General features: G+C 33.4%; 3 protein-coding genes across 3 annotated transcripts; all 3 read right to left on the bottom strand.

Moving 5' to 3' along the window:
• Nucleotides 1-9,072: 9,072 nt before the first annotated feature.
• On the bottom strand, nt 9,073-10,437 carry LOC148599727 (uncharacterized). The gene has a single exon (XM_088557354.1). It carries the CDS (start codon nt 10,435-10,437, stop codon nt 9,073-9,075), a length of 1,365 nt encoding a protein of 454 aa, XP_088413480.1.
• A 243-nt stretch (nt 10,438-10,680) lies between these two features.
• On the bottom strand, nt 10,681-12,003 carry LOC148599726 (uncharacterized). The gene has a single exon (XM_088557353.1). It carries the CDS (start codon nt 12,001-12,003, stop codon nt 10,681-10,683), a length of 1,323 nt encoding a protein of 440 aa, XP_088413479.1.
• Nucleotides 12,004-12,110: 107 nt separating this feature from the next.
• Nucleotides 12,111-13,898, bottom strand: LOC148599725 (uncharacterized). Its single transcript, XM_088557352.1, has one exon. It carries the CDS (start codon nt 13,896-13,898, stop codon nt 12,111-12,113), a length of 1,788 nt encoding a protein of 595 aa, XP_088413478.1.
• Nucleotides 13,899-26,115: the final 12,217 nt, after the last annotated feature.

The following is a 26,115-nucleotide window of genomic DNA, read 5'->3' as shown; positions in this document are numbered from 1 at the left end:
TCTACGTATTTCGGAATTTCTTCGATTTTTCTTTCAGAGAAATTCCATTTTAATTACAGAGGCCCTCTATGGCGTATCTTTTTCCAAGTTTGTCATAATTCTCAATTAGGCATTTCCTTTTAGAAAGAACTAAATCAATTTTCTTTGTCCAATTCCCACTTGTAGCCTTAAACATGCATTAAAGAGGAATATCATAGGAAAAATCATCTAAAACAAAGGTATTTATTTACATATCTGATCAAATTTGTAATAATAAAACACAAAGTAAAAACAGATAATAAATCACCACAACTTCGCGGTCGGTGACGTAATAAATAAATTCAATATCATAACCAACTGAACCAATGTCAAGAATTTACCCAAAAACCATTAGGAAAACTGATATTAATATCAAGGAAATATTTCCTTTATTTAGAAATAATAAAATCAAGGTACAGTTTCTACAAGTACTGTATGTTCAATTAGAAGAACAACTCTAATGTTATATAGAAAGAAAACGTAGTTTAGTGTCGAACATGAGCTGTTAATCAATCATTAATGAAGATTAGTTGATAAATTAGAATTACAATATAAAACGGCTTGTTAACTTCTAATTTACTGTCAGAGCAATTTACAATCAAACAAGTTATCAAATAGTTTATACATTTTATTGTCATAAACAGAAAACAATATATAAAACATTCAATATATATACAGAAAGAAATACCCATTTTATGAATTCTCGCAGTTACTGACAGCTTGCTCAGATAATATCAAAGAGTGATGAAACCATCAAAACAACCAGCATTAGTCATTTTTTAACTGATTCTGGACCTGTTTGACAATGACCTTAATATCAGTAGTTCACAATATTCGACCAACATCGATTGAATATTCGTTATAATGCACTATGTTAAATACGACAGGCTTTTACATATTTGATGAAGTGTAACACTTAAAATGACTAATGGCTGAATTAATACATTTTGCTCCATTTTGCACCAATGTTTCCGTTTTATGCATTGTTGAACCACAAAAATTACTTTGTCGGCAAGCAAACAAACATTTGTTTTTCAAAATATCATTCAATCTCCATATTGATTTGCACAAGTATATTTTTAGATCAGAATTAGACACCTAACAGAAATTATTGCTTTAAATAAAATTTTACATAACCTGTTTATGTATCTGAAAATGTCAACATACAATTTATCCTTCGTAAACAGTCATGACCTCTCTTTATTTCGGTGACCTTTTAATCTTTAAAATGCCGTCAGAACTCCTTTTTTTTATTTTAGTATCTAAATCTACTTACTTTTAGGGATAAGATATCCAAATGGAGAGAGCTGAAATTAAATACAGATCAATGCCAAATGTCTGAAATTTCTTATATAAAATAGATTTGTAGCATCGTTTTCTGTGTAAGAATGTACTTTTCGGAGACTTTTTGCTTCTTTGCTGACAGATTTTAACTTTTTAATCAAATACTAGTTCATGAAAGAATAGGCCAAAATCTTCTCGATTGTGTTCGCACCAGTTTACACGATCTTTAACAATTCGTTTAGCTCAATAGTTTCATTTTATCGGTTTGTGTTCTTTTATCATAGTTACAAATATATCATTTGCATTTTCAAATTAAGCAAAATTTAGTCGCATAACTCATACTCTGTTTGGCTCTTACCGAGGACTTATCGAGTGGTCCTAGCTGCATGAATGTTTTAGCTCTGCAATCAACCGGTGCGAACCAACTTTCTCTAATTCTACTTCCGTTTCGTTGTCTCCGTACGAACCTATAGTGGAACACAAATCAGTGGTTCTAGTAGAAAGCATCCATGGTGTGCTTTTAAAACCAACACACTGGATCCAGAGACAAAGACAAGACATGGAAAACAGACACACACAACAAAGGACATAAAATAACCAAAATAATACAAGGTAGTAAAAGGAAATGAGCAACTCGGACTCCACTAAGAACTTGGAACATGGACCAGGTAGGGTAAGCGTCCTCTGCTTTTTTTAGAAACATTAACTGAGTTGCTAATAACATGTCAAGTCCGAGGTAGGTGAAAGGGGAAAGGAAACTATGACACGTTGAAGAAATCAGTTTTCAAGATATTTATTTTGTTGTAAATAAGACCGATCCTATGACATCTCGATAATGAAATGGTCCATCCTTAACCAGCACAAATTGCTTCACACAATTTCAAGCAATTTATCTAGTAACACAAAAAAAAAAAACAAAACGGACAACATATAATTTCACGATGTTCAAACTATATTACCAGTATCAAAATACATGTATTATTTTGCCTTTATTAAAATCAGTATATTTTATCTTCGTCAAATTTGAACCCACGTCGAAATCATACTTTACAAAATTCAAATTGTTCCAGGGGATAAATGTCGGCCCTTACGAGCCCATACTTCTGATTTCCTCATAGAGCCAGCTCCGCTAGAACTGACTGTTTTTGCTAATTGCATTAAAGTAGTAAACCTGAGGTTAGGGAAGTAATATAGACTAGAAAATAGGACCAGAAAAAGATTTCAGTCACTAGAACGTTTGAATGATTCCTTATATTCAAGCTTCAAAGTGATACTAATGTAAAAGGGAAATAACTCGTAAAGTCGACATACAATGTCGTTAAATCTACTTTCCGAGACAATTCATTCGGCTTGTCTTGATAGTTATATCGACATAACCACAAAATTATCTTCTGTACTTGACAGCTCAAATTGTCGATGGCAGAAATAAGCCTCCATATTTTTTATTAGTTTTAGTTATGATAAATAAATGCATTGGTATTTTTTTTTGTGCTAAAGTTCAGGGTACATGTCGATACACCATGACATTTAATTGCATCATTTGCACATCCAAAGTCAACTTTAATGCTGTGATAAACAATGTTTTACTGTCAAAACAGCTATAATTGTTATTTGCTGTTATGTTATGTGATACAATGCAAGAGCTGATGGGACTGCCCATGGTACGATCAGGCTATGATCCGACATTTTTCCGTTTTATATTTCCGTATACCAGAAAGTTTGTTGAAGATAGCCTACCACTTAAGTGGCATCTGGTCATTATGGTGATTTGCGCTGGAAATTATTTTTTTCTTATTTCATGGGCCCACAGTGTTCCTTACAACATTTTGGACCTCTCTTTTATTGAGCTTCGCATAGGGAGAAACAAATCATGTTAAGTTATATAATACCTTTTACATGGAGCATTCTTTTCTGTCATCTTGCAAAATATTGCGGATATATATATATATATTAATCAACTACTAGTGTTTGAATGATGTAAGAATATGATCAAAATATTTTACAAGAGTTTTTGACATATACATTTATACAGTCAAGTTACAAATATGAACTGTAGAAAGCACTTTTCAAAGGGAGATAATTGGCAGAAAAAAAATTCTTTCAAAAGGCGATAATTGGCGGGAAAATTCTCTCAAAGGGGAGATAATCATCGGGAAATTCTTTCAAAGCGGAGATGTTTAGCGAGAAAATATACTACAAAAATGTAATAGGAATTTTAGTTTTGTTTTTTTTTTTTTTTTTAATATTACAAGAAAAAGTGTTTGGTCACCCCCAATTTTCTTTTTGAAATTTTTTTAAAGAATAAAAATGTATTTTTTTTCAAATACATTTATAAGGAATTGTATTTAATGTTGTTTTAAAAGTTCGCAAAATAGTGAACAATTCCTACAGAATCCATATAAAATGTTGTAAAAATTGCCTTTATTAAGGCTCAATTATCTTGAAATCGAAACCTATGGTTTTTACATTAGCATTGAGTAAGTTAATGCAATGTAATCTTCGAGAAAAAAAACGTGGAAAATCTATCTACTCGAACCATTCCGTATGATCTACAATAAGTCAGTAAGAAACTCTAGCAATCCGAAAGGCAAATTGCTGCTCCATGCACATAAAGGTCCAGTTAAAAGAGATAAAACTAACCTAAAAACTAAATTAAAATAAAATCTGCTATTCATTTCTAAATGGGGTCATTAAAAGGGCACATTTAATACAACAGAATGCGACTGACATTTGATTCATTAAACGAATACTTTTTCTTTTTTTTTCAAAATTTAGTGAATTCCTTAAATTGTTTTTACGCTTAAGGTGATATCATTTCTAATGCATTAAGACATTGTAATATAAGGACGATATTTATACTCAAATTGCTAGATCTTTTAAACACCGATGTACTTCCATTTGGCTAGGACAAGCGTAAAAAATCTAGAAATATATATATATAATTTCTCTAAACTAAATTGTCAACATTTTTATATTTAAGTTATACGTTCGTGCTTTTGTTGCGTTTCACCAAATTCCTTCTCGTTTCTCTTGACACTTATTTCTCATTGTTTATACCATCTGAGCAGTGCATACACTTATATATAAACGTTTGGTACATGCATACAAAAAAATAATGACTTTTAGAAGTAGCAACGTTTTATAAAAAGATCCTTTCGTTGACGTTTTTAGCATGTATTTTTGCTTGCTTACTTACTTCTTGAATAAATAGTTTTAACCTAAAAGGGAAAAATCACTTTTGCTTCATTCGGAGAATAAAAGACCTAAAAGTGTTTCAATGTTTAATATTGAAAAATATAATGCGTACATGTATGTTTTGTTGTAAGACTCACGTTTCTATTCAAAATTCACGTACAAATTTATGCAAATGATTTCAATAAAACAAGTCATGTTAGTGTCTCCGAATATTCTATTAACAGCTTCATTCAAAAAAAAAATATCGAAATTGAAGGTCCCAAGTGTTGATGTTAATAACGTTTTTATTTAAACTTTAAAACACGTAATAACTGTAGTAATGTTTCAGTGCTTTAACATATAAATATCGGCAGATGTTGAATAAAATTAACAGAAAAACATATCAGTGAGCCGAGGAATCCACAGATATGACAAAAACGTAAAAACAGGAAATATAGACGGTCGTAGACTTCCAAGTTCCGAAACAGTGTCTGACGTTCAAAATTCACTCTAGACGCTGCCGCCAAAACTCCCAGACAATGCAAGAATCTTGCAAAATCTGGAAAAAGTGAATGATTTCACGCGACGTCATCCGATTGCCAAACGACATATGATTTGTATAACGCCCGAGAATTTCAAAAGGCCTGTCTGCAGCCGTTAGTAAGAGAGGAAACTTACGAAAGAAGAACAGATAACAGTTAGCCTATTTCTTGAATACAGAATCTATGCTTACTTTGGAAAGTACGTAGGTAAGTTGGAATTAGTTATTTGAGTAGGTAGACCTAGATTAAGGGACATAACTCTTGAAATCAGTGATATGTTTGTATCATATTAAATTTCACCAAAGCCTATCAATCTTTCATTTGAAACAAAACGAAATCAGTACGATTTACTTTGATACTAACATGAGATTTGATGTACAATTTTAAATACCAAGGTCCCAATGATTTGTAAGAGTTGTGTCCTATACCGTATGTCTACCTCCTTAAAGTAACCAATTACTTACCATGGCTCAATTTTGGAATTTAAAGTTCACTGTTGTCCTTTGCCTTGTTGGACAGTAAACAAAAATGTCGTATATAAAAGTTAAAATAAAAACACGAAATCAGTCGGTAATATGAAAAGGGCTATCCACTACATATATATGTACCTATCGATCAACAGAGACAAAATAAAAACTACCAGCTTTTCAAAATATTACTCCTGATATAATCGTTTTCATCAATGCAAAGGAAATCAACGGACATTTTTGCATACTCCACTTAAAACTGGGATCATTGACCAGGCGCACCGGTAAGGTAAGCGTCCTCTGCTAAAAAAAAACGTAAAGTTAAGGGGTAGACGGAAGACGAAAGGAAAACTATGACACGTTGAACAAATCAGTTTCCATGATGCAGAAGGATACACCGTAACGATCCGCGAGTTCATGATGGCGATGTTAAAATTTCTGTAGTGATGACTTTAATTTTGTAGCAACATTACCCTGTTTCAGAAACTTATTTTAAGAAGTCTAGCGCGATACGAAAAGTCAGCGTTGTTACGGTAGTCTATGGCATAACATGAATTGCTATATGGAAACTCCATACGCTGATGCTGAAAGGATGTTGCCACAGATGTAAGAAAAAATCACAATAGAGAATGAAAAGTCATATAGTTTGGTCAATAGTTTTCCTTTAACATCGATCTCTAAGTGTTGTTCAAGATATGAAAGTTCTCTGGGGTAGATGTGAAGTATCAAATCTCCATATTTACATGATACATCATATACATAACTGATATTGAGATTAAAGGATCTAGCTATACGATGTCCCTTCTTTTGGATTAAGTCAGCCTTATAAGAGTGAAAAAATAGGTCAGCAAGAAAAGGCGAACAATTTGTTCCCATTAGAATGCCGACCCTTTGTCGGAAACCACGTCCACCACACTAGACAAATATGTTGCCGATAAGAAAAATCCAGCATTTGTGGACAAATCTTTTTCGGTATATTCGAAAGATTATTAGGAACTGTTTTTTACAAAGTATGAGGAATATCAACCAAGAACTACATATTTGTATCACGGAGTACTGCCTTTTTTTGGTGTAACACCGTTGTATTAAAATTTTGAGTCGGGATTTTAACTGAATATGGAGACTTAAAGTAAAAAAACAATTGAAAAATCATAGATTTTAATGCTTTTGTATTCTGATAATAATCTTGAATTGATGGTTTTAAGAAGATCTTTTGGATTTTTTAGGATCCACATCGAATTATTAGCACTACGGGAGTAACAAATCCCGTGATTGGACTGGAGAACTCTTTGATAGCTGTGACTATAACATTTAAAAAGAATTAGGAAAAAGGTTTGGTGGTACATTTTGCAGATCCAGCTATGTAGTGTTGTCTGTACGGATTATTGTGGCATTTAGTAATCCAGTACATAGACGGTGATCACAATCATCGTCTTAGGTACAGACCACAAGAGGATAGCGCAGATTTATGGTTTTCCACTTTCTCGTCTTTGTGGAGTGTTGTAATAGTATAGTTCACATTATTGCTACTATTTTCTACGTCTACCTCTGATAATACATTTTGGATGCAATACGTTTTGCAGACAAAAATAATGATGTTTTGGGTTTTCTCTGCTGTTAGTATAACTTATTTTAATATATAATAGACAATGTTTTGCTACATCTGGGTTTTTGAAAACTGGTGTAACATTGACACTCATTGACACACTTCAAACTTTCATATGTTTCCAAATTAAAGACCTCACAGCCTTTTCTCACTCTGACAGAGAATCAATGTCTTCTTGTTCTCGTTTTATCCATTTTCTGGCGTAGTCCTCCACGGTATCTATAAGGACTTTAAAGTTTTAATTTCAATCTATGGACCTTGATTCACGGCACTTGGGACCTTACAGTGAGATTCACTTCCAATATTGCTTAAATCTACCGTAATGACGTGGCTGGAAGTACCATGTTTGAATGGAGAGTTTGCGAGAAAACTCATGTGGTTTAGCCTTAAAGTCCTCAATCTCGAGGCCCTGCAATAGCCTTTTATATATGTGATTTTGCATAACTGCAATATTTAAAGAGGAATATATTATATTGAAAGCATAAAAAAAACAAACAAACGGACAAAGAAAACAAAAACAAAAAAAAAATGTCGAAAGAAAAAAATGTAAGTGAAAACCAGGCTCCACTAAAAACTCAGTGAATAGATCGGGACCTCTTGAATGTCAGGCGTCATGTAGGTCACATTATCATCGTTATTTAAATTAAATAGAGAGTCAAATACATTGTGAGATTGATGCGAGACATAGAATTGAAACTCTTTTAGGACTTTATAACAAAGTGAAAGCACAATTACAGTCGATATAATTTAAGTGAAAATTCATTAGAATGTTCATGATGGCATTGCAAAGCATAATTGGTAAAAATTTCATTTAAATTAAACAAAATGCGGATGCTTATTGGGTAACCCTTTCAATCTTTTAAGAGGGCGTCCACGAAAAATCAAGGCAGTGAGTGGCACATGATAAATTTTGTTTTCCAAAATGTTTCACACATTTCATATCGAAACTGCATCCTTTTTCGACGTTTAATGTTTGTTTTCGATTAACTGCAATGGTTAAAGAGAAATAAATTACATAGAAAAGCATTGAAATTCATTGAGAAAGGGATATAACTAATTGATTTGAGCAAACTTTGGTTGCTTTTGACTGCCTAGTTACAACATGGACAGTCTCATAATTGCCATGACTGTTACGCCTTATAATGGTGGGCTTGAAGTCATATACTAATTCGTCTCATTCAAGTTTATTCAGTATCAATATGAGAACGATTAACTACAAAATATAAAAAAATAACATTCATAAGCATTTGTCAAAATACTTTCACAAAAATACAAATGTTACAATTCACATAAATAGTATTGCAAAAATACAAAATCCGATTCGTACTAGATACATAGTGGGAAAAGTGGAAATATCGAGTAGCACTTTGTGGACAGTGAAAATTGGAAAAATCGAACGCGACCCGTTTAAGAGAGAGTAACTTTAGAAATAAATATGTATTATTTGTGAGGAATGACAAAATATAAGTTTGGTGTTGTTATTGTCTCTGGACATTTAAACATTTACATGGAAAAGGACACCTCGGATAAATATAGCCACAAGTCAATATCTAGAACAATATATCAAAAACATTATGCATATATAAAATACACATATCAAATGGGTTTTCAAGAAACATAAATGTACATACCGTATTGGTAAACTCAATAAACCCTCAAAAGTGATCATTCTGATAATTCTTCATCGAAATAGATATGTGACCTTCATTGTTTTCATTTAAGAGTAAGCTTTTTTAAAGGGACATAAACCAATGTAACATATAATTCTATTCAAATTGTGTGAAATCAATCAATCACCAAAATCAAACACTTTGGTCTCAACATTCCGGCCCCTTAACTGTGGTCATAAAACACAATTATCAAAATTATTAATACGAGCCAAAGTGAAAAAGACAATTAAAACAAAAAAAATAAACTCTTAATCAAAGTCAGAAATCAAAAAGTTTCTGGTGCATAAACATTCAATAGTTTTTATACTGTTCTATTGGTCATTCTCTACCAACATACACAGTTTCGCAATTGGTCTAGTTAATGTCGTCGTAGCTGTCTTCACTTTCGCTGAACGTACGAATCCGTCATTGTTATTGAACACCTCGATTATTCGACCTAAGTTCCAATAGTTTCTCGGACAATTGTCTTGTATTATCACAACATCGCCTATTTCGACGTTTCTTTTCTCATTAATCCACTTTTGCCTTTTCTGTAGGGATGGTATGTATTCTGATGTCCACCTTCTCCAAAATAAATCAGTCAAGTATTGTATTTGTCTCCAACGTCTTCGTACGTAACTGTCTGTTTTACAGAATGTTCCAGGAGGAAAATATTCTCCTGGGCGTAATAAGAGCAGATGATTTGGCGTGAGAACATTGATGTCGTTCCCACTGTCGGATATGTCGGTAAGTGGGCGGTTGTTTAGTATTGATTCAACTTCGCACATAAATGTCGTAAGTTCTTCATCGTCTAGTCTGATGTTCTGTTCTTTGATTACTGAATACAGGATCTTTCTCACTGATCGAATTAGCCGCTCCCAAATTCCTCCGAAATGGGAAGCCGATGGTGGATTGAATTCCCATCTTATACAATTTTGAGTCATGAAACTTTCAATCTTGTCAATGTTCCATCTAAGAATTTCCTCTCGCATTTCTCGTTCTGCACCTATCAGATTCGTTCCGTTGTCGGATCGGATAAGTTCGGGTACACCTCTAAGGGCAATAAAACGTCTTATTGCATTGACACATGAATCCGTGTCCATTGAATGTACTATTTCCAGATGTACTGCACATACAGACATACAAGTGAATATAATTCCATACCTTTTAACAGTACTGCGACGTTGCTTGATGTAGAACGGTCCGAAGAAATCAACGCCAACCATAGAAAACGCAGGTTTATCCGGTTGAAGTCTCTCTGCTGGCAGATCAGCCATCTTTTGTTCGAGTAATGGTCCTTGATATCTCCTGCACGTGACGCACTTCGATAACATTCTTTTTGTACGTGAACTGGCACCGATTATCCAGTGTCGTTTTCTAAGTTCTGATAGAATCGAATTTCTGCCAAGATGTCCTATCGCACGATGAATGTCATTGATAATCAACATCGAAATATTCGAATTCTTTGGCAGAATAATCGGATGTTTCATATCGTAAGGTATTTCCGCTCGGTCTAATCTACCACCTACTCTCAATATGCTGTCATAATCTATATACGGATCCAGTTTGTATAGTTTGGATGTTTTCTTTAAAGTTTTCTTCGAATCACTAGATAGAGAATCTATTTCATCGGCAAAATGTTGTTTCTGGATATATCGGATAATACATTTTTCTGATCGTTTAATCATATCCGTCATGATCAGGTTTCGTTTCGTTTCAGTTTTCGCTTTGTCACATCGTCCTTTCAGAAGATCGAAGAATATCAGAATTCTACACACTACTCGTTTTAGTTTCATTCAACCTGAATATCGAGCCATCAATTTGTCAAGTATGTCATAATTCGGTTCCGTTATAGGTGTATTAACTGTTTCCTTTATTTCGCAATCGGAATCGGGAATTGAAATGTCTATCTCTTGTTTTGGCCACTCACGTTCCGTTTTCTAAAGAAAATCCGGACCATTTAGCCATGCCGTGTTTGTCTGAAAGTGTGAGGCTTTCATTCCCCTAGACGCAGTGTCCGCTGGGTTGACTTTCGTGTTGACATATTTCCATTGCTCGGGTTTTGTTACTTCCTGAATAACTTCTAGTCTGTTAGCAACGAAAGTGTGAAATCGTGATTTCAGATTGTGCATATAACGCAAAACGGACATACTGTCTGTCCAGAATAGAATTTTGTCGATCGTGTAATTCAATTCATCAACAATAACTTTACTTAACCTGACAGCCTTCGCAGCGGCGGCGAGCTCAAGTCGCGGTATCGTAATTTTCTTGAGGGAATTAACTCTAGATTTTCCAAGTACAAATGCACAATTGATTCTATTCGCATTGTCAACAAGTCTAATATAGAAAACCATTCCATACCCTGTCTCACTAGCATCGGAGAAACAATGCAGTTGACAAGATTCGGTCTCTGTTGTATCTGTGGACTTGTAACATCTCGGTAGTTGTATATTTTCTAGTCCGCTAAGTTGAGCTAGCCAATCAGTCCATTGTTTAAGCTCGGCTCCAGTGAGCTCTTGATCCCAACTGTAACCCTTCGTACACAATCGTTGTAAAATAGATTTCGCTGTGAGCACAAATGGTGATATTATTCCCATAGGGTCGTAGATTGAACTTGTAATCGATAGAACATTCCGTCTAGTCGTTGGTTTGTCCTTACATTTAACTTTGAATTCAAAACAGTCAGTTTCCATGTTCCATTGTACACCGAGAGCTCGTTCTACAGGTAAGTCATCATCAAGGTTCCAGTGCTGAACATCTTTAGCTCGATCATCTTCAGGTATCGAGTTTATAACGGACGGCATATTACTGACCCATTTAGTCATTTTAAATCCGCCATTTTTGCACATAGAAGTCACATCTCTAATACCATCGATTGCTTTGCCCTCGGATTCCACAGATGCAAGACAGTCATCGACATACATACTGTTTGTCATAATTTTCGATACAGACGGATGATATCTGTGTGCATAATCTTCAACAGTCTGTTTCAACGCAAAGTTACAACATGTTGGCGAGGACGTTGCCCCAAACAGATGGACGGTCATTCTGTACTCAACAGGATTTTCAACTACATTGCCATTCGGCCACCAAAAGAATCTAAGACAATCTCTATCTATCACAGGAACTCTAACCTGATGGAACATCGCTTCAATATCTCCTAGAATAGCCACATGTTCCTCTCTGAATCGTAAAAGAACGCCAAGTAAATTGTTCGTCAGGTTTGGGCCTTGGAGTAACTGTGAATTCAACGAAATGCCCATATAGGTTGCTGAGCAGTCAAAGACTACACGGATATTATTTTTCTGCGCGTGATACACTCCGTGATGAGGCAGATACCAAACTCGGCCATCATTTCTGTCCAAATCTTCTAGTGGGACGATTTCCATATAACCTTTCTCAATGAGCTATTCATGAACTCGATATAATCTTCTTTGAATTTCGGATTTGTGGCAAACTTTGTTTTCAGCCCTTTCAAACGTTGCTTTCCCTGATATGCATTATTCGGAAGAGTCATATATGGATCTCGAAATGGTAAACCTATCTCGTAGTGACCATTCTTGTAGTTGAGTGACTTGTTCACTAATTCTAAGAACTTCTTATCTTCGACAGAATTTTCCAATTTATCATCGATGATTCTTTCCGGGAAATCATAGTTCAAAGAATTTCTAAATAATTGTTCAAGTCTCAAATTGTCTTCATCAATAGCTTCAATAGACATCAATTGCGCTCGATTCACAACCTGTTCTGTTTCGTCAAAGTCTCTGATTACATTCCAAATGATCCATCCTAATCTAGTTCTAGTAGCGTGAGGTGATCCACTGCAACCTGCAGCCATGTCTAATGGCATATTTGCATCCGGAACGTTATTTCCAATCATCAGACCTACTTCACAATCCGATGACTGCCATTTAATGTGTGACAAATGACTCCATTTTGAAATTTCATTTTCTCTAGGAATATGTGTACTTGAGACGGGTATCTCATCTTTGGTGTAGACCTTTGGAAGATTGACAATGTTCTTCATATCAAAGTCCATGACTTGCATTCCGGATACGGCGTACGTTTTCATGTTGAAAGGCTCTCCCATGGTGTTTACTTTCAAGTTCATTTTTTTACCATTTCCACCGAGACGTGTAAGCAAATCTTTAGTACAGAAAGAAACACTACTTCCAGTGTCGAAGAATGCGTACGTTTCAATTACGGCAGGTTTATCTCGAAGTTTGACCTTTACTGGTATTTTTGCCATTGCACAAGATGACTCACCGGCCCCTGTATAGGTGGTACTAATAATCGGATTCCAGTTTTCAGTCAATCGATCGGTTTGTGTTGATCCTGTAGACGTATTTTTACTTTCTTGTTGTTGTCTTTCACTGTCATGAAGTATGGTTGGGTGTCTTCTTTGACAAATTTTACACGTAAGTCTATTTCTACAATTCGCTGTTCTGTGTCCTATTCTCAGACAACCAAAACAATGAGCTTTTGCTTTTAAGTGTTCATAACGGTCTTTGATGCTGAGCTTCAATATTCCTCTACAGTTTTCAAGACTATGATTTCTTTCACAATATGAACATTTCTGATCATTGACCTGTTTTTGTGTTTCCTGTTTTATTTTAGTAGCAAAACTACTCTTGACATATGTTGCCTCTTTCATTTTCGTTGCCTTAGATTTAGAAAACTTCGAGTGTTGTGAGTTTGAGTTCGTCATAGCAGGTTTTCCATAAACAGGATCATTCAGTTTCTTAGCCTCAGTTTTTATAAATTCCACAAAGGTTGAAAATTTCACTTGTTGTTTCTTGTCTCTGATATTCGACACAACGGTTCTCCAACGATCATGTAAATATAGTGGAAGTTTTTTCATTAACGACTTAATGTTTTCTGAGTACTCTAGGATTCTGATAGCATCTATACTTTCAATTGCGTTTAAACATTCTATCAAGAATAGAGAGAATTCATCTAGCCCCTTTGAATCGCCTGATGTAATGTCGGACCATCCTAATGCTTTTTTGATGAAAGCATTGGCTATTACTTCTTCATCTCCATATCGTTCTTGGAGTTGCCTCATTGCTGAGTTATATGCATTTTCTCCTATTAGCTGACCAAAACCAGATACTACTCTATGCGCTTCGCCGTAGGTAAATTGCTCCAGATATGTCATTTTCTCTTCTTCAGTGTCAGCATTGACTACAATTCTAGCTGTAAATTGTCTAATAAATTTCCTGAATTCTAGCGGGTCGCCACCGAATTTCGTTATATCTGGAACAGGCTTTCGTAATTACCTTACGATTGAAGACATTTCTGAATCGTAATGATTGTCGTTTCGATTTGTGTTAGCTTCTGGGTGTGGATGCAGCTGAAAATCCATGAATTTATCATCTCGATTTGGTTTTATTCGTCTGTCAATGTCATGATTGGGTGCTTGAGAACTCGCCTTATTAACTGATTTAACCACTTCAATTTCCGGTTCTATATGCCTATAAACTGGTTTAGATATCACTTCGACTATAGGTTCTATGTGTTTTCTCTCGTGTACATTGTCTACATTTAGCAAAGTTTGTTCATCTCTATCCTGTTGAGGTATATATGGGTTTGCGTACACATTCAGACTACTGCGTTTCATTTTGTTAACCCTATAAATACTTTCATCATGTTTTGAACTACTTTTTCCTGTGGATGCATTTTAAATACTTTCGTTTTTTCTAATTCGTATCTATCAAGTATTTTCTGTTTAGCATCAGATATTGCAATGTTTGTTTTCAATTCTAGCTCTTCTTCTTCTTCAAGTTTGAGTTTCATTTTCGAAAATTCTAACTCCTTTTTCTTATTCAAAGCTTCCATTTTTTGCATCAAGTTCAGCCCTAGTTTGTTATTAATCTCTTAGCATATATACTACTACGCATACCTTGACTTGACGCCTTACTTGATGAAGCACGTGTCCCATTGTGTCTGCTTGACCTTGAGCGTCTGTCATCTTTCTGTAACTCTTGGCTCATGGAACTGAAATACTGCATCATACGAGTTTTGAATAATTGACACATATGATTTCTTTCATCAAACTTTTCAATGTGTAAATCTTTATTATCATGAGTTATTCTTGGTAAAATGCGTTGGTGGTGTTCGATAAATTGTTCATATTTCTCCATCCATTGATAATGTTTTGATCTTGTTGAATCGAAAGAACGTTTTTCATCAATCATATTAATTATTGAATTCGCTAAAGTCTTCAATATAGTAAATTGCTTACTTGCATTGTTCATTTCTAATTGTTCTCTTTTCTCAGTGAAAGTTCTTGGACGTGTTCCTCTGTCCTCATAGCCATCTAACTTAATACCTTTATCTTCTGATCCTTTGTCGACGTTCGCATATGCTTTAGCCTCAGCTTCTGTCTCATGAGTAGAAATAGCTTCATGCATCTCAGTATTAGCAACAGCTTTGTCGTCATCCTCTTGTTGATCCATATCTTCTGGTCAATACGTTAATGATATAATGGTGGGCTTGAAGTCATATACTAATTCGTCTCATTCAAGTTTATTCAGTATCAATATGAGAACGATTAACTACAAAATATAAAAAAATAACATTCATAAGCATTTGTCAAAATACTTTCACAAAAATACAAATGTTACAATTCACATAAATAGTATTGCAAAAATACAAAATCCGATTCGTACTAGATACATAGTGGGAAAAGTGGAAATATCGAGTAGCACTTTGTGGACAGTGAAAATTGGAAAAATCGAACGCGACCCGTTTAAGAGAGAGTAACTTTAGAAATAAATATGTATTATTTGTGAGGAATGACAAAATATAAGTTTGGTGTTGTTATTGTCTCTGGACATTTAAACATTTACATGGAAAAGGACACCTCGGATAAATATAGCCACAAGTCAATATCTAGAACAATATATCAAAAACATTATGCATATATAAAATACACATATCAAATGGGTTTTCAAGAAACATAAATGTACATACCGTATTGGTAGACTCAATAAACCCTCAAAAGTGATCATTCTGATAATTCTTCATCGAAATAGATATGTGACCTTCATTGTTTTCATTTAAGAGTAAGCTTTTTTAAAGGGACATAAACCAATGTAACATATAATTCTATGCAAATTGTGTGAAATCAATCAATCACCAAAATCAAACACTTTGGTCTCAACACGCCTAATATAGTAAAGGCAATCCATTTACATGAAACCTAAATATCAGTAGCAAAATGTCACAACCCAGTAATTATTCCTTGCATTATAAAGAAGTCATCAGCCGTTTCAGGTGGTATTGCAGATATACAGTACTTATATGAGGAAAACTTCTCATTCGTTGGTATATGGGGCTGAGGAGGATGGGGACATTCGTTTTAAATGTAATTATTGACTTTAAAAAAGTTATATTAAATTTAAAAATACACTTTAAATGTTGAAGAATTTATAAATATAAACTTTATTTTGGTAATGTAAATATTTGATACGAAATGTGCAATGGGGATTAAACGGGGGGATGGAGATTTTTCTACAGGGGAAATCACAATGGGGAATGGGGATGGAGACAATGGGAGGGTGATATACGGTGTAAGTGGAAGTTTAAACCATCCAAGAGCTGTAACGGAGTGCTCCCGCAAACACCTTTGAAAAAAGAGTCCATATTAAGCTGATTAAATTACATAACAGACTCCTACAATGTCATCATCCATTTATAATTCATTGGTTTTCAAAACTCAATCCAGCATTTAAAAAGGGGGTGAGCGAGCAAAATGTACCATGAACGAACAGATGAAGAGAAGGACGAAAGGAAAAGACTAATAATATATTTCGTTTCTTCTCTTTTGATGTTCTTCTACGAAAGCAAAGGACACGTTTTGTAAACGTATTGATTTTAGAGTATACTTTTGTTTTATACTTATGACATGGAGTTCACTACCTTATACAGAATAACAGTTTATCATCACAAACTGTTAAGAATTAAACGCCTCTAATCATTAGCATCGGTCTTTTCCTTTTCTTTTGTCTATGTCAACAACATCTATCTGAAAAACCCAAAGGGTTCTTGATGAAACTACTATCGAGTAATAGTTTTGCATAACAAGTTTCATAAAGTCCTCCGAAGACATATAACTGTCCGGTTGCGAAAACAAAATCTTCATTTGTAATTTTCCTCAAATTCAGCTCAACTCAAACTTCAACCAATCAAATCATTTGAAATTGAAGATATGATGATACAATCAGATATTCTCAATTTGAGATTTTTTATATGGCATTTAAGTCGAGTCTACCATAATACAACCCGTGTAATTCCTACTTTGAGATATATTTGTTATAAAGCCTAGCTGGCCGATTGGTCTAGAGCGCTGGACTTTGTGCAGACGGTGTTGCCATAGATGTCAAAGTGGTAAGAGTTCGAGTCCCGCAGAGGGAAAGACCAAATATTTGCCTTGCAAATTTGACAATTCTAACATTTTTGGGGAATTTTCAGACCTTTATATGCTTACTTTATCTTCCCTGTATCAATTTGATCCGATGGAGCAGTGTAGCGAATAGAGTCGTCATATTCTGAGACGTTGTATTTATAAAGCATATACAATAAAACGAATATATACTTATATGGTATGTATTCGTTTTTAATCAATTATCCTTTTTTGTAACAGTAATGACCAGATCATAATTGTTTAAAAATATCTTTGGTTTTCCTCTCGACAAAGATCGTATCCTCTACTAAATTAAATGACATATAATTAAATGGAATCGAAGAGGCTGAGACTTGACACTTCCCTATTTAGCTGTTGAAGATAAAGTTGTAAAAATTTATTCACACCTTTTTAAAGCTGGAACATCAGAGTTTAGGACATGTCACGTGTTTGTCCATCTTAATTTACAATTCCAATAACAAGCCAGTCATATTTACAAACTCTCTAGTTGAGGAAAGTATACCACTGTTTACAGGTACGTTCTAATTTTTTTTTCTTATAGTCTTTATTCTAGATTTTATTTCTTTTTTATTTTTTTATTTTTTTATTTTTTTTTTCCTTTTTTTTGATAAAGCGAGAAAATTCTTTTAAAAGAATTTAGTAAAGAACTCTCTTTCGATCGGAATAAAAAAAATGTAGTAAAGGCAATGTAATTAGGGTCAAAGCAGTATTCAAAACTCGGCACCTAAGAGAAAAATCAAACTAGGCATTTCATGTTAGAGAAACAATAACAGATTTAGTAATTTAAACGCAAAATTAGAATATGAGAAGTACAGAGTAACATATAGACTTATCATTAAAGACTAAATTATTGCCATCTGCTTTAAATTTTCATACCTAATCATTTAATATTACAACACGTACATGCAACACTCTAAAAACACTGCATTTTTAGACTAAAATAGAGAAACTTCTACTTATTAGAGGTATATTGTAGTATTACCTTGCGATACACTAGCCAACAAATAGGTTACTTTTTGACAGACGAAAAAGGGGGAGGTAAATTGGTTCTGTCAGCCCAACCCACCAAAACGAAATATATAATTGCGTAATTAAAAAAATAACAGACATTTGATGAAGGGGTATATATCAGTAAATATTGTGATTGCATTAGCAAAGCTTTACTACAAACATGACTCCTCTTTTTGTATCTTGAACTTTACTTTCATTCATGGTAACATCCTGTGAGCTCCTGTGTACGGAGTTATCATATAACAATACATAATACCAAATATTGCATTTGATGAGTTTTTGTACCGTACTAGACTTTTGGAACAGGGTTATGTTACCACAAGATTTACGTCGTCACTTCAAATATTTTCATCATTGTTATGGTGTATCCATCTGCGGCATGAGAACCGATTTGTTCAGAGCTGACAACGCGGACTTGTTGTACATTACTAGACGTCTAACAATTGGGCTTCTGTGACAGGTTTTTGTTGGTACAAGACTGAAGTTTTTCTTCTTTTTTCAATGTCGGTGGTGCACACTTGAAAATAAACTGCTAAGCAAGTAACTTAGTGTGCACAACGTGATTGATGTTATTTTTTCATAGACCGAAAACTATAACAGTCATTCTGTAAAACTACATTAGCTGCCAAATTTGTTCAGTTTTGATTCTACTGAACTTTGATGATTCAGTGAAATAAGTTTGTAGTAATGCAATTGAAGCAATAAATGTCGATAATGCCCACAGAATATTGTGAAAACAACGTTCTTTTGTTTTAATCAGACAAGCTCGATAGCTCTGATCTAATTATTATTCGCCATTACTTCCGAAGATTGCCGACAGGACATTTACCTGGGTTCAAAATACTTTAACCTTTGTAAAAAATAACAATTCATTTCATTTCATCTACTTCTTGATTAGTTTTCAAATAAATAATGACCATATTTGAGCTACATTATATCACAATAGGTAAATTTCAAAAGAATCATTGCGTTATATTCGAACTTTTACGGCTTGAGTCCGTCGGTCTTCCTTACCGTTCAATAACCACTTTCACTTTGCAATCAGATTTGTTATTAAAGAAGCGACTCTTACAGCACATGCGCGGATTAAGGTTACCAGAAGTCGCATGCATACGAATTTATCTAAGTGGATTTTTTGTCTTGCAAGACAATGAATATATAGACACCTATTTCATGTAGTTAATGCATCAAAAAAGTTATACAGGTAAAGTACAATTTTGTAGATATGATTCAAAGAAAAAAAAATTATGAAAATGACAGCTAATGCAGCTTTAAATGTCCTTAATTTTACATGCCAAAATCTACATCAATTCGTGAACATCAAATTCTGTGGTTAGCTTAAATTTGTTGTTTTGTTGATGACTCCAGAGGACAATGATAGTATACAGTCCAAAATTATACCTTTTCGTCGTGATTTAGACCGTGATTTTTATTGTATATATATAGAATATTGTAACACATACTGCGCTGTAAACTTTTTAATTTTCGCAGATTCTGTCAAGTGAGCATATTCGCAGGTATCAATTTTCGCGATTAACAAAAATAATTTATATTATATAATGTTTGAAATCGATTTCGCGGGTACCATTGTTCGCGATTTCCTGTCCACCGCGAAAATAGCAAAAATAAGCACACCGCCAAAATTAGTAGGTTTGCGGTAATAATAAGAATATTTCTGGGGTTATGTTTGCAAGCATATAGAGGGTGTCTTAAATTTGCGGTAAGAGTCTTTACATCTTGAATTGAGGAGGTAGACAAACGGTAAGGGACACAACTTTTACAAATCATTGGAACGTTTGTATTTACCATTTTACTTCAATATCATGTAAGCATCAAAGTAACTTGGACTGATTTCATTCTATATCAAATAAAAGCTTGATAGGCTTTGGTGAAATTGAATATGATACAAGCATATCATTGATTTCACGAGTTATGTTCCTTGCACTAGGTTGTGTACGTCTGTTTTCCATGTCTAGTCTTTGTCCATGGATTACGTTCTTCTAATTCTAACCTTGGTTCCCTTGATTATTCTACCTCCTTAAATTTAAATAAAAGAAAGCTTCTACAATGAAAGCCAACGTGAATAAGAGAAATTTAACACAATGTGAAATATTTAGTTTTTACAGTAAAGTTAGAAATTAAAATTCAACTGAGTATTTCGTCCAGTTAATATATGCTGCATTTGGAAATAAGGGTCATGTTATATTTATTACAATGTAGGTCTTATATAGGATCAACAATATTCGTTTTATTTATAGGACAAATATACGTATATTTTGAGTTGATAATTGAGGGTATATGTAAAAGACAAAAGTTTGGTGTTGAGAAATCATAGATTAAAATCGATGAGATAATTATCATAAGTGTAATTACCAAATTACCAAATCCATGGTATAATGCATGTAATTGTCATTAGTGTATTTTCAAACGTTTACAAATTGGTAATAAATGTGATACATAAAATCTGAAATATTTCACGTTAAATATTTCATATTAATACATTTCGGGGATTGTCTTATTTTTTTATTAGGAGGTGGGGTTATATAGGTCATGTGATCCTAGTGTTATATAGGTCATGTGATCCTAGTGTTATATAGGTCATGTGATCCTAGTGTTTGTATTTGAAGGTTTAAATGGCGAAGCTGAAATTGACAAAAGTCTACGTTTAAAGCACAACTCAGATAATGTTCATTGGAGAAGGTACCGACATGAACTTCTACAAAGAGGTAAGAATTTGGTTAATTGAGTTCAAACTTATGAAACCCCCAGATATATTTCATGTTTTTTTTTTTCTATCCATGTTTGGGGTTATTATTTCTTCTTCAAGCAACTTTAAACTTTGAACCTTAATATTTCATTTTCACTTCATTTGAAACTATACATTGCTGAAAAAATAAACATTTCCCTCGTATTTTAAATCTCTGACAAAAAAAAATGTTCCCATAAGATGAAGTGACATATCTGCATTTTGATATGTGTTACTGAATTTCCTTACATGTAATACGTTAATTCAATATAAGGTTGATATACATTACAAATACTTGTAAAGCAAAACAATAAAGTTGTGAAACGATTCACATGACCTTGAAAAAAAGAAAGAATTAGAAAAAAAAAGGTTTGGCATTTTTTTTCATTTTTACGTAGCAATTTGAAATAACTATAAAAAATGAAAGTCTTAACATTCCATATTGTTTATTGTCTGATTAGAAGGAAACTTCTTATCCAATATTCCTCGTTTGTCTACCCCTATCCTGGTTCCCAGGACTACGTTCCAGGTATTAGCTACTAGCAATACTCTATATTTGTATATGTGTAACATACTGAATATTGCAATCGGGAACCAGTCTAGTCTACCCCGGACTTAACTTTTTTATGAGCCATTCGGCGGATGTTTCTAGAAAAGCAGAGGACGCTTTCCCAACCGGTGCACCTGGTCCATCCTCCCAGTTTTTAGTGGAGTCCAAGTTGCTCATTTGCTTGTGTTATGTATGTATGATTTTAGTTACTTTATGTTCTTTGTTGTGTATGTCTGTTTTCCATGTCTGGTCTTTGTCCCTGGGTTGCATTCTGTTGATTACCGCTATAACCTTGGTTCCGAAAATAAATCTAAACTGGAATGTCTGGGATGAATCTGTTATGCTGATTATCTGTTTGTTTTTGTATGTGTACCATGCCATACGTATGAATATGCATAATATATAATTTTGTTTACATTCTTGGAAACATATCCAAATACTGTTAGTCCATGGGCCATATATCAACACCCCAGAGAAATTTTTGTATACCTAAATAGATTGATAGATGATATATATCTGCCAGTGGCAAAAAAAAACATATTTTCTGCGTTGTCATTGAAGCCATAGTCTAAAAGTAAGTCCCAAGGTCATTTTTAGTATTATTTGAGTTCATGTTGCTTCCATACAAGTTAAACATATTATTTTCAATATAAAAATTCAAAGCCAATATACTCTTCTTTGCTATTTTGCTATACATATGTATGAAAAAGTTGCTAACTTTTAAAAAATTGAATAAAATACAAAATTCTAACTAGCCCCTCTTAAAAATCGCCTAGTTTATACTAAAACTTTTTTTTATTTGGGTTATATATACCCAAAAAGAACACAAATTATATTAATTATTAATGAGTGTGATACCAAAAATGTTATAATAGCAGAAAATGCTTCATTTCCCTTAACATATTTGTGACGACAAAAACCTGAAAAATAAGCAATTTTTTACACACACACACACACACACACACACAGATATATATATTTATATATATATATAGGAATGACCCGGTGAGCGAAAGCTATATTTTTATATAGCCTAGCTGGCCGAGTGATCTAGGGCGCTGAACTCTGTGCAGGCGGTGTTGCCATAGATGTCACAGCGGTACGAGTTCGAGTCGAACGAACAGAGGGAACGACCAAACATTTCCATCGCAAATTTGACAGTTCTTCCCTGTATCAATTTGATCCGATGGAGCAGTGTAGCGAATAGAGTCGTCACATTCTGAGACGTTTGTATATATATATATATATATATATATATATATATATATATATATATATATATATATATATATATATATATAAGATTTGCAATGGAACGGTCAAGTTTTGTTATGCGGCCAAATGTGTCTACTATTTCTTACAATGATCATATAGCACAAAATGCACTACAAAAAATGTATATGGAATAACATAACATATTTCATCAGTTTTTTTTTTTTTTTTTTTGTAAAATTTTTAACGATAAAATAATGTTTCCGACACAACATGATTGATTCGCACAAATGTACACGCCAATTTGATCTCCATTATTTAAGGTTTGTAGTGCATTCCTGTATAGCCATTTAACTCTGGAATTAACCAATAGGTACTTGATACTTTTCGGTGCTTCATAATCACCAGGCTCCAAACAAAATCATCTACAATGGATACTGAATACTTCAGGTCTTAAAACACTATGAGAATGACGAACTTGTGTCAATAGCCTATAATTAGTGAACATTTCTTTTTGTAACCATCTCAATAAATGATAATGAAGCGTATTAAAATCAACCAGTTTCATTCTTAATTTTTTCGACGCAATCGGTATAGTTTCGCTTTTTTTGCCCATTGACCTTAAGGACGCTCGTCTATGGAACACAAGTCACCTGATTGCAATTCTGTTTCACGATTGGCCAAATACTGATAACTTAGTGGCGTTCGAAAAACTGTATAGAAAATTTGAAATGACGTGCCATATGTATTATTTTCTTGACACTATGTAGAAACTTTGAAGTAATAGGAACAAAATTTTACTGCGTCGATTGTCTTCTTTTAAAGATAGTACTTGTTTACAACATACAGCTCAAGCCCTATTCTTTGGATATGAGTATTTCCGTTTATTTTTAATGTGACATATTTTAAAAATAAAATATTCACAAAATGATTTTGTCTTCGTCTACCGGAAGTAACTTGAGCTACTGTTTAGATGAACAAAATTCAAAAAAATAAATAAATGATATATATAATCAGGATGTATTGATTACTTTGTGTCATAATCAGTTTCACTCATTACAGAGATAAACACAAAATTAAAAAAAAAATTAAATATTAAGTAGCACTCCAGCTAAGAATCATGCAAAATGTGATTCATGGGTAAAAAGCCTACATATTTTTATTTTTGATATTTTGTTTGAAATGTCATAGTAAACAGAAAATAACATGTGGTTTTTTTCATATAATCCATGCTTATAGGAGATAAAAATTATATAGAATGCACTGTAGATTTCAAAATTAAGGGAGATAACTCTGTAAATGACGCTCAAATACAATAGAATCTACTGGATTTTCAATGTTGATTATCTCCTAAGAGCAGGCAGATTTGAATGAATAATTACTCATTTCATAGTGTAGACCCATAAAACAACTTAATTACAAAAATAAAAATATGTAGCCTTTTTTGGGGTGTATCACATTTTTCAGATTTTGCATGATTCTTACATAGACAGATGCTTAACAGTTCATGGATTTATCATAAGTTAATATCAAAATATCGAGAAATGATTGCAAAAAGTTTCCTTTTATATTTTTCATTGTAGCTACATGAAGTATTATTTAAGAATTTATTTTTCCCTAATTCTTAGAATTGCATACACCTAATCTTCATTTCTTTTCCCAAGGTAAATGCCATATTAGAATGTAATGTCCTCCTTTCTAGAGACAAACTTTTTTCATTAACAGAAAAATGTATTACTGCATTTGAAAAAAACGAATGACAATAAGTTTTAGTCAACCGTTCTCTAATTAAAGTGTACTGGAATATCTAATCATTCAAATGAAATAGTGAAGGATAAAAGTCCACCTGTCTCATTTTCGTCTGTATTCATGATCATAAATCGGTTTAAGTAGCAGTCTTATAAAATCAGACAGGAGGTGATTCTTCCGTGTCAAAAACCCGTTGACTTCACTTGTATTTCTTATCTAGATACATGAAATAAGCACTTTGTGTGAGTTATCGTTCTTGATTTCGTTCGATTTGGTTGATTTTAGTGGGAGATGTATGTAGGTTTTCTCAAAAGTACAGACCTAAATATGGAAAAGACAACTGTTTCGTAAAAAAGATAGGATATACATATTGAAAAAGCATTGTTTGTTCGGTGGGTTTTTCTTCATCATGAATCACTTTGATATGCACATTGTCTGAAATTTATATGGACTGGTACTTTAAATGTCTCATTACAAACAAACAACACAATGTATATCTCAGAAAAGAACTATCATAACCGATTCACTCCGTCTACAGAAACTATAGAGGATTGAAAAGTACAAACTGAAATTTCCCATTTTTCATCATCGGACCAAATTTCAAGTGAAATATAAGCTTTAGTTCATTCTGTAATTGTAGTATCACAGCAAATTCATCCTTATTATTATTATTATTATTATTCATGTTTGTACCAATGCAGTATAGTTATGGAAATGTGTAAGTCCTTAACTGTTATTGGGTGAAAAATGGAAGCCCGGCCTCAAGCCTTTAATTCTATAAATGTCTAGCATAACTTTTTTCTCGCAACAACTATAAGCCTCTTTGAACATTTACAAGTCATGTGTACCTTTGAAAGGAGTTTTATAGTCTTACCTCTAAATGAACCATGCTCTCAAAAGCTTAAAAACTTCGCCTTTTACTGGTATCTAACAATGTTTTAATGTTAAAAGGTCTCTGGATTTTCTGTTCAAAATATCATTTTAAAGAAGGCTTTTTATAAACTGAAGAGGATAGCTGCAACGGGTATTTAATTAAATTTCGGTGTTGTACGTAAGTTAACCAAAGCCGTCTATATGTATGAAGCGTCATCTTGCTACAACTCCTAGATGTCAAGGATGTACCAAGATGTTCGGAAAGAGAATGCTGGTCCGTGGTCTATATTAATTACATTGTTGGCATAAGGGTTACTAAATGTGCAAGTGGTACCAAAATAAACTGTTACCAAAAATTTAAAAGAACGTTCGTATAAATAACATAAGTGGCTTTACTTAAGGAGGTAGACCCACGGTAAGGGATACAACTCTTAAAAATCATTGGAACGTTTTTAATCGTCAATTTACATCAATCTCATGTAAGCATGAAAGAAACATGGATTGATTTCATTCTGATTCAAATGGAAGCTTAATAGGCATTGGTGAAATTAATTTGATACAAACATATCATTGATTTCAATAGTTATGTCCCCTACCCTATGTCTACCTCCTTAAATCACATTTCATTGCACTATATTTCCACTATTTAGTACCAGTTTTTTTTATAAATATCAGGCAGGAAGTAAATCATTCATGTCACAAAAACCCTGAATTCACTTTAATTTTTAATTCAAAAAAAGTTAAATATACATAACCAGTCTTAGTTTGTCGTTCGGTTGTTGCTTTTCTGGATATAAGTCATATAA

The sequence above is a fragment of the Perna viridis genome, chromosome 13, assembly GCF_037379345.1.
Source record: "Perna viridis isolate PV_CMFRI_1.1 ecotype Kerala chromosome 13, ASM3737934v1, whole genome shotgun sequence".
Taxonomy (NCBI): Eukaryota; Metazoa; Mollusca; class Bivalvia; order Mytilida; family Mytilidae; genus Perna; species Perna viridis.
The sequence above is the reverse complement of the archived record's forward strand: the minus strand, read 5'-3'. Positions and strand labels throughout refer to the sequence as shown.

What these genes read in the sequence shown, in the direction of transcription:
- LOC148599727 (XM_088557354.1), bottom strand. Translation starts at nt 10,437, where the DNA reads ATGACGGATATGATTAAACGATCAGAAAAATGTATTATCCGATATATC.
- LOC148599726 (XM_088557353.1), bottom strand. Translation starts at nt 12,003, where the DNA reads ATGGGCATTTCGTTGAATTCACAGTTACTCCAAGGCCCAAACCTGACG.
- LOC148599725 (XM_088557352.1), bottom strand. Translation starts at nt 13,898, where the DNA reads ATGACATATCTGGAGCAATTTACCTACGGCGAAGCGCATAGAGTAGTA.